At 38.6% G+C, this 9,542-nt stretch overlaps 1 protein-coding gene across 1 annotated transcript; it reads right to left on the reverse strand.

Moving 5' to 3' along the window:
* Nucleotides 1-2,842: 2,842 nt before the first annotated feature.
* Nucleotides 2,843-6,014, reverse strand: LOC135492641 (zinc finger protein 345-like; the record flags this gene model as incomplete). Its single annotated transcript, XM_064779207.1, has 3 exons — nt 2,843-3,464; nt 3,859-4,606; nt 5,465-6,014. Coding segments are annotated over 3 exons (1,920 nt in total), but the record flags the coding sequence as incomplete, so codon positions are not given.
* Between the last annotated feature and the right edge of the window lie 3,528 nt (nt 6,015-9,542).

Genomic DNA, 9,542 nt, shown 5'->3' on the forward strand with positions numbered 1-9,542 from the left:
AAATAGTCGTCAGTTGGCTTTTTCAAAGCGCCAGGGACCTTCATTAATATTCATGTATGACGTCATATTGACTTTTACGCTATCAATGAGATCACGTGCAATTTGTTTACAACCACAATGTCATATTATGGTTCCTGTAACTACTATTTTTAGAAATCCACATGGATGAAGTACTATAGTACACTCAATTAGTTATCTATGTTTAAAAGTTTTGGGATAGCCAATGTTTTTTAAATTTTCTTGTGAAAAGATTGACAGGTCATCTTAGTACTTTGTTCGCAGGGTAAAATATCGGTTTAATTCTTATATCATGGGATATTTTGGGGAGTTTGGGGTCTGCCCAACCACAGGGAATAATCTTCGACTCCTGATCTGGGTGTGGCTCAGTGGTCGGGTATCCAGAACTCAAGGCCTTGTAACTGGGAGGTGAAAGGTGTTAGGGACCTTAAGTTTGATACCCATTTTCACATCGGTGTTACTGAAGGCAAGTTGGGGTACAAGACCTGCTGTAACTTGAAAAAAAAGTTAGTAAATTATATTCTTGAATGCAATATGTTACAACAGTTCAACATTCATTACTGTGGTCACTTTTTATAATTTGATCATGTTGGCAGTATTCTGAGATGCAAATATAAATATATAATATAAATCTGATAACCAGCAAATAAGGTCCACAAAGTTTTCATGACTTTTAAAAGCCATGAAAACCCCTCCGAAAAGCAGACCTAGACCCTACAGTACAGGATTGGGCTTCAGCAAGCTGCCTCTAGTGCCGCAAGTATCAACCCCCTCCCCCCCTTATTAAGGGTCCGAAATCCACCCCTCGTCACTAAAATGCCAAAACAGTTCGTCAGAGCAGCGAGACCTGAAAACCATGCAACATATACAAAGTAACCAATACACAAGATTTCGAAATACTATCACCACAAGTATTGGAACGATTGTCAGAGTCACGAACCAATCATGGGGAGTGTAAAGATACACGTTGATACTTGCATATGCATGTAGGCTTCAACATTTCGGACAGATCCCGAAGAATCAATTAATTATTGCTTGGACTAGCATAATACCCGTGGTGCGGGTATTTTTAGGGTGTTGGCTTACTGTGGAGTCGGGGCAATTTGGGTGAAATGAAATTATATGTCTGGGGGTTGTGATGTTGTCTTGATTTTGATATGCGTAAAATAGGTCGATGTGTGATGTGGAGCACTCCGCGCCGACCCAAGTGTTTACAAATCGAACATGATAATTTGGGGAATGATTTTCGTCCAAATTACTTACACTATACGCGTTTTGGCAAAAACGACCGGAAAAATCTAACTCCACCACTCTTCAAAGTGGTCTCGACTTATTTTGACGAACTATTTCGCGAATGGTGAAGAAGCAATGGCGTGTTACGAACTTAGTACAACAAATGCCGCGAGCATAGTGGGTGGCAGCACCAGACGGAGGAAGTAGTTCGCCTAGGGCTTTTCGACACCCTCCGCACGGACTCCACTCTTCCGGAACACTCACTTACTTGTTAATCTGCAGTGGTTAGCCTGTTTTTACAACAGTAAAGAAATGTTATTCGGGATTTTATATTATATTTTATATTTGCCCCGGGTATTCATATAGGGAGATGTGCGCTACTTTTACCCAGTGCTTGGGTCGGGTGAGGCGGTTTTGTTATTGTGAGACGTGTATCACGTGATGAATTCCCATACGGTACTTACGGTAAGGATAGGTTGGATGATTTACACGAACGTATCGAGAAGGGATTCGAAGATGATGCTGGGTTTGTTGTGAGATATCACAAGAACTGTGTGTGTTCGTACACATCACAGCAACACATCGGACGATAGATATGTACAATGTGCAGTGGCAACGTTTTAGTAATAAATGAAATCTATTACTTCTACTGATTTCTTTGCCTCATTAAGCGTTAATAAAAAATTGCTTGGAAATATTTTATTCCAATAGATTCATGGAGAAGGCTACCGGTAACAAAAACTGTACACAAGCACAGACTAGTTATTGGTATTGTATTGTATTCATTCAAGTGTTTACACAATGTATTAGTTTGTTTCTATATATACACGTCCATCCTCTAAAAACTGGATCACAAAAGGCCCAATGACACTCTCCCCGTATCAAGAACCGGTCGCATTTTTAACAGCAGAACATAAAAGTTCAATTGTTTTTTTTCTAATCTTTCTCTTTACACAACATTTCTGCCCAGCGATCAAACACTGCAATGTATTCATCAATCTTAGACATATCAACATGTGCACCACTCGAGTTTTCCTGCTCTACTAAATCATACCCTGCTTGAGACATGTCATCACATGACTCACTTTTCACACTGATTTGCTCTGTGGGAGATATGTCACATGCTTTACTTTTGACATTGACCATCTCTATCTGAGAAATGTTACATGTTTCACTTTCGATATTGGCCTGCTCTAATGGAGACGTGTCAAACGGCTCACTTTTAACACTGGGCCATTCTATTGAAGATGCGTCAAATGGCTCACTTTTGACATGGACCTTCTCAATAGGAGACATGTTGCCTATCTCACTTAACACATTGGCCTGTTCTAACAGAGACATATCACCTAGCTCACTTTTGACATTGGCCTGTTCTAACGGACACACACTTTTCAAATTGGCCTGTTCAGTAGGATACATGTACATGGTCCAACTACCTGTACGGTACAACAATGCTCTAGACGAGATATATCATATAGCTCACTTTTGAAATTGGCCTGTTCTATAGGAGAAATGTCACATGGGTCACTTTTGACAATGGCCTATTCTATAGGAGATATGTCACTTGGGTCACTTTTGACATTGGCCTGTTCTATAGGAGATATGTCACTTGGTCACTTGGGTCACGTTTGACATTGGCCTGTTCTATAGGAGATATGTAATATTGCTCACTTTTGACATTGGCCTGTTCTATAGGAGATATGTCACATGGGTCACTTTTGATATTGGTCTGTTCTATAGGAGATATGTCAGATTGACGTAGTCCACAGTCGATCTCTGCAGGTGGCGGGTTAAAGGTCCCACTGAGGACATTTCTCTCCTCTCTAACACGAACAACACGTAGCCCTCGCTCAGCCATGGACTGCCATGTAGTAGATGTGTTAGCTGGTTCAACTGTTCCATCAGACTGGTCAGCAGCAAACATGTCAAGGAGTTCACTTTTAACCTTTTCCAGCTGATTAGAAGGACGCTCAATAGTATCTCGTATCAACCTTCGTTTCACACCCAGCCGCCGAACTTTACATTCCTCAGTTTTCGCAGTACTACCCAGACCTAGAGTTTTGCTCCCATTGATACCATACATTTTTGTAGCCGCATCCTTGATATTCATGTCAGAACACCCGAATGCAGCGGGCAACTGCGATACCTTACATTCAGCCTTTCTGCTGATCAAACATCCATTCGCCACAAAACATGCAGGTTTTGGGTTTCGTCTGTTTAGAGAATTATTGCAATTTAAATTACGGGTTAGTTCTACTACAGGTTCTTCTGCCACAACAGTTTGTTCATGACGAGACCTTGGACATGAACTTTTCATAGCTTTGCCACTTTTTGACTTTAAACATTTATCCTTTCCGGGACCTTCAACAGACACCTTCAAAGATTGGCGAGTAGTATGATTGTGGCTGCACTCATGTTTTTGTAAGTCAGACTCACCCTTGAAGGTTTTAAGACAATTTTTACAGTTGAAGTTGAGTTGGAATGGTTTGTCTCTGGCATGAATACGACTATGTCTGACAAGAGCCGGCTATACATTGTACACATCTGAATGTTTTCTCTCTGGTGTGAATGCTGATATGTCTGACAAGATCCCGTTTTGTCACAAACGACTTCTCACACTTTACACATCTGAATGGTTTTTCTCCAGGGTGAATACGTTCATGGCTCAATAGAGTTCCTTTACGTGAAAATGATTTCTCACAATGATTGCACTGAAATGGTTTTTCTCCTGTGTGAATGCGAATATGTTCAACAAGAGCCTGCTGTGAGAAAAATGATTTTTCACACTGTACACATCTGAATTGTTTTTCTCCAGTGTGAATACGTTCATGAGTCAATAGAATACCCTTTTGTGAAAACATTTTCTCACAATAATTGCACTGAAATGGTTTTTCTCCTGTGTGAATACGTTTATGACGAGATAGATTCCCCTTGAGTGAAAATGATTTCTCACAAAGATTGCACTGAAATGGTTTTTTTCCTGTGTAAATGCGAATATGTTCAACAAGAGCCTGCTGTGTGAAAAATGATTTTTCACACTGTTTACATATGCATGGTTTTTCTCCTGTGTGAATATGTTCATGCCTCAATAGATTTTCCTTCACTGAAAATGATTTCTCACAATATTTGCATTGGAATGGTTTTTCTCCTGTGTGAATACGTTCATGTTTCAATAAAGTTCCTTTCTCTGAAAATGATTTCTCACAATATTTGCATTGGAATGGTTTTTCTCCTGTATGAATACGTTCATGAGTCAATAACGTTCCCTTCTGTGAAAATGATTTCTCACAATATTTGCATTGGAATGGTTTTTCTCCGGTGTGAATACGTTCATGAGTCAATAAATTCCCTTTCCCTGAAAATGATTTCTCACAATACCTGCATTGGAATGGTTGTCCTCCTGTGTGAACACGTTCATGCTTCAATAAAGTTCCCTTCTCTGAAAATGATTTCTCACAAAATTTGCATTGGAATGGCTTTTCTCCTGTGTGAATACGTTCATGCCTCAATAAAGTTCCCTTCTCTATAAATGACTTCTCACAATATTTGCATTGGAATGGTTTTTCTCCTCTGTGAATACGTCCATGAGTCAATAAAGTTCCCTTCTGTGAAAATGATTTCTCACAATATTTGCATTGGAATGATTTTTCTCCTGTGTGAATACGTTTATGACGAGATAGATTCCCCTTGAGTGAAAATGATTTCTCACAAAGATTGCACTGAAATGGTTTTTTTCCTGTGTGAATGCGAATATGTTCAACAAGAGCCTGCTGTGTGAAAAATGATTTTTCACACTGTTTACATATGCATGGTTTTTCTCCTGTGTGAATATGTTCATGCCTCAATAGATTTTCCTTCACTGAAAATGATTTCTCACAATATTTGCATTGGAATGGTTTTTCTCCTGTGTGAATACGTTCATGTTTCAATAAAGTTCCTTTCTCTGAAAATGATTTCTCACAATATTTGCATTGGAATGGTTTTTCTCCTGTATGAATACGTTCATGAGTCAATAACGTTCCCTTCTGTGAAAATGATTTCTCACAATATTTGCATTGGAATGGTTTTTCTCCGGTGTGAATACGTTCATGAGTCAATAAATTTCCTTTCCCTGAAAATGATTTCTCACAATACCTGCATTGGAATGGTTGTCCTCCTGTGTGAACACGTTCATGCTTCAATAAAGTTCCCTTCTCTGAAAATGATTTCTCACAAAATTTGCATTGGAATGGCTTTTCTCCTGTGTGAATACGTTCATGCCTCAATAAAGTTCCCTTCTCTATAAATGACTTCTCACAATATTTGCATTGGAATGGTTTTTCTCCTCTGTGAATACGTCCATGAGTCAATAAAGTTCCCTTCTGTGAAAATGATTTCTCACAATATTTGCATTGGAATGATTTTTCTCCTGTGTGAATACGTTTATGACGAGATAGATTCCCCTTGAGTGAAAATGATTTCTCACAAAGATTGCACTGAAATGGTTTTTTTCCTGTGTGAATGCGAATATGTTCAACAAGAGCCTGCTGTGTGAAAAATGATTTTTCACACTGTTTACATATGCATGGTTTTTCTCCTGTGTGAATATGTTCATGCCTCAATAGATTTTCCTTCACTGAAAATGATTTCTCACAATATTTGCATTGGAATGGTTTTTCTCCTGTGTGAATACGTTCATGTTTCAATAAAGTTCCTTTCTCTGAAAATGATTTCTCACAATATTTGCATTGGAATGGTTTTTCTCCTGTATGAATACGTTCATGAGTCAATAACGTTCCCTTCTGTGAAAATGATTTCTCACAATATTTGCATTGGAATGGTTTTTCTCCGGTGTGAATACGTTCATGAGTCAATAAATTTCCTTTCCCTGAAAATGATTTCTCACAATACCTGCATTGGAATGGTTGTCCTCCTGTGTGAACACGTTCATGCTTCAATAAAGTTCCCTTCTCTGAAAATGATTTCTCACAAAATTTGCATTGGAATGGCTTTTCTCCTGTGTGAATACGTTCATGCCTCAATAAAGTTCCCTTCTCTATAAATGACTTCTCACAATATTTGCATTGGAATGGTTTTTCTCCTCTGTGAATACGTCCATGAGTCAATAAAGTTCCCTTCTGTGAAAATGATTTCTCACAATATTTGCATTGGAATGATTTTTCTCCTGTGTGAATACGTTTATGACGAGATAGATTCCCCTTGAGTGAAAATGATTTCTCACAAAGATTGCACTGAAATGGTTTTTTTCCTGTGTGAATGCGAATATGTTCAACAAGAGCCTGCTGTGTGAAAAATGATTTTTCACACTGTTTACATATGCATGGTTTTTCTCCTGTGTGAATATGTTCATGCCTCAATAGATTTTCCTTCACTGAAAATGATTTCTCACAATATTTGCATTGGAATGGTTTTTCTCCTGTGTGAATACGTTCATGTTTCAATAAAGTTCCTTTCTCTGAAAATGATTTCTCACAATATTTGCATTGGAATGGTTTTTCTCCTGTATGAATACGTTCATGAGTCAATAACGTTCCCTTCTGTGAAAATGATTTCTCACAATATTTGCATTGGAATGGTTTTTCTCCGGTGTGAATACGTTCATGAGTCAATAAATTTCCTTTCCCTGAAAATGATTTCTCACAATACCTGCATTGGAATGGTTGTCCTCCTGTGTGAACACGTTCATGCTTCAATAAAGTTCCCTTCTCTGAAAATGATTTCTCACAAAATTTGCATTGGAATGGCTTTTCTCCTGTGTGAATACGTTCATGCCTCAATAAAGTTCCCTTCTCTATAAATGACTTCTCACAATATTTGCATTGGAATGGTTTTTCTCCTCTGTGAATACGTCCATGAGTCAATAAAGTTCCCTTCTGTGAAAATGATTTCTCACAATATTTGCATTGGAATGATTTTTCTCCTGTGTGAATACGTTTATGACGCGATAGATTCCCCTTGAGTGAAAATGATTTCTCACAATGATTGCACTGAAATGGTTTTTCTCATGTGTGAATTTATTTCTCACAATATTTTTCTCCTGTGTGAATACGTTCATGCGACAATAAAGTTCCCTTCTCTGAAAATGATTTCTCACAATATTTACATGGGAACAGCAGTTTTCCTGTGTGAATACGAATGTTCAACAAGACTACGCTTAGTTGAAAATGATTTTTTGCATTGTACACTAGTGATGGATGATTTTCGTGCCATCCTGGTGCTTTATAGCGGGTAACTGTAGCCGCAATATTCAGGCCAATACAAAGTCCTCTTCCTTGAGCTATCTAACATAGATCTCGAATTGAAATACAAGTACTGTAAACTGTTTACGAACCTAACCTGTTAAAATTACTCTATGACTACTGAATTCCATGTGCTGCTAACATGGCATCGAAAGTGTGCTCTGTTCAATGCTTCGCTAGTTCCACAGTCTCTGTTAATGACCTTTTTCGCCAATTCAAAATAATCCACAGCTCGATCATCTGTCCAACCAACTGGGGTCTTCCCATCAAGGTCACGGAAATCGTAAAGTTTATCTGCTAATTTTGCGGGTTTTGCAAGATAAGTTTTCTTAGGTGCGTTCACAATTTGCAGACGTTTTCACTCTTGTTTCTATCTAAAGACAGTGTCAGGGAGTGGAAGTAAAGATTATGATAGTTTATTCGTGTGGGAATCAGATTATGAATGGTGTCAGGGAGTGAGAATGAGATTATAAATGGCATCAGGGAATGCGAATCAGATTATGAATGGTGTCAAGGAGTGAGATTTAAGGTTATGAATGGTTTTACCGTGTAGGTATTAGATTATTAATGGTGTCAGGAAATGGGAATAAGATTGTGAATGGTTTTAGCATGAGGGAATTCGGATTATGAATGGTTTAAGCACGTGGGATCAGATTGTGAATGGTTTCAGGGAATGGGAATTTAGATTATGAATAGTCTTAGCATGTGGGGATCACAATATGCATTGTGTCAAATGTGAGGGAGCGGGAATTATGATTATGAATAGTCTTAGCATGTGGGAATCAGATTATGGATGTTGTCAGGGAATGGGAATCGAATTATGAATGCAGTCAGGGAACGAAGACTAGATTATAAAGGATTTTAGCGTGTGGGAATTATGATTATAAATGGTATTAGCGTGGAGGGATCAGATTATGATTGTTGGCAGTGAGTGCGAATCAGAATACAAATGTTGAGCTTTCTTAGGCTGGAGAAAATCAGCGGACCGTGCAATCTCGAGACTCGGATCAGACACTTGAGCAGTATATTCTTATTTTACCTGCTACTTCTTTGCCTAAGATGATTTGTATCCTCAACAGTGGCGTGAAGCAATACTGCCTGGAATAAATCGAGATGCATATTGGTCGATAAGAAATGCTTGAAGGAGCCAGTTTTGCGAATAACGTTACCCAATACAATACAGTGGAGCCTCCCTTAGCGGACAACCTCTCTATTAAGGACACTAGTTTTGGTCCCAAATTGGTACTCCATTCAATTTTACCTCTCTAATCAGAACAAATCTCTATTAAGGACAATATTTGTCAGTCCCGAGGGTGTCCTTAATAGAGAGGTTCTAATGTATATGAAAGAAAAATGCGTGCCAAAAAACCATATCAAAATGATTTTCGTCCACCATTGCTTGGATCTATGGTCCCAGTAAGAAACAATTAAAAGGAGGTTTCAGGACAATTCAAGTCATTTCCTCAAAATAAATGTTTTGGTTAAAGGGACTAATACCGAACTGTAGGGAGGTTGAGGTATCAATTTCTATTCTAAAACGGCTCATATCAAACAACCAACACTGTGATTTTAAATGCTTTTAAGTTTTTGACTGCTTCCGTATGCACCAACTCAAGCGGTTTCGGTAGCCTAACCATTACGGTGAATTCAGAACAAAGCTTCGTTGGCACAAAGTGCACTTAATGCACTGTAAAATTACGGTTCAGTATAAATCTAGAATTTTTTACTTGAGTGCCACGGGTCGTGGTCAACCAAGATAGCCAATCTACAATGGAGTTGGAAGAGCGATATAACACAGATTGTCCGAGCAAATGACCAGCGGACTCTGCGGAGATGGGGAAAACGAGAAGAAAAAGTTAATAGAGTTTAAATTTATAAGTAGCCAATTAGGACTCGGGTCCTCGACCAGCATCAATGGCAGACGTGAGCCACGAGGCTATGTCTACTTGGCGATAGTCTAAAGTAACATTATATTGAATGAGAGGTGCACATTCCCGACAACATTTCTGATGCGCCCCCTTTTATACTATCATGAAACCAAATTTGGCCGCA

The sequence above is a fragment of the Lineus longissimus genome, chromosome 8 (genome assembly GCF_910592395.1).
Source record: "Lineus longissimus chromosome 8, tnLinLong1.2, whole genome shotgun sequence".
NCBI classification, from domain to species: Eukaryota; Metazoa; Nemertea; class Pilidiophora; order Heteronemertea; family Lineidae; genus Lineus; species Lineus longissimus.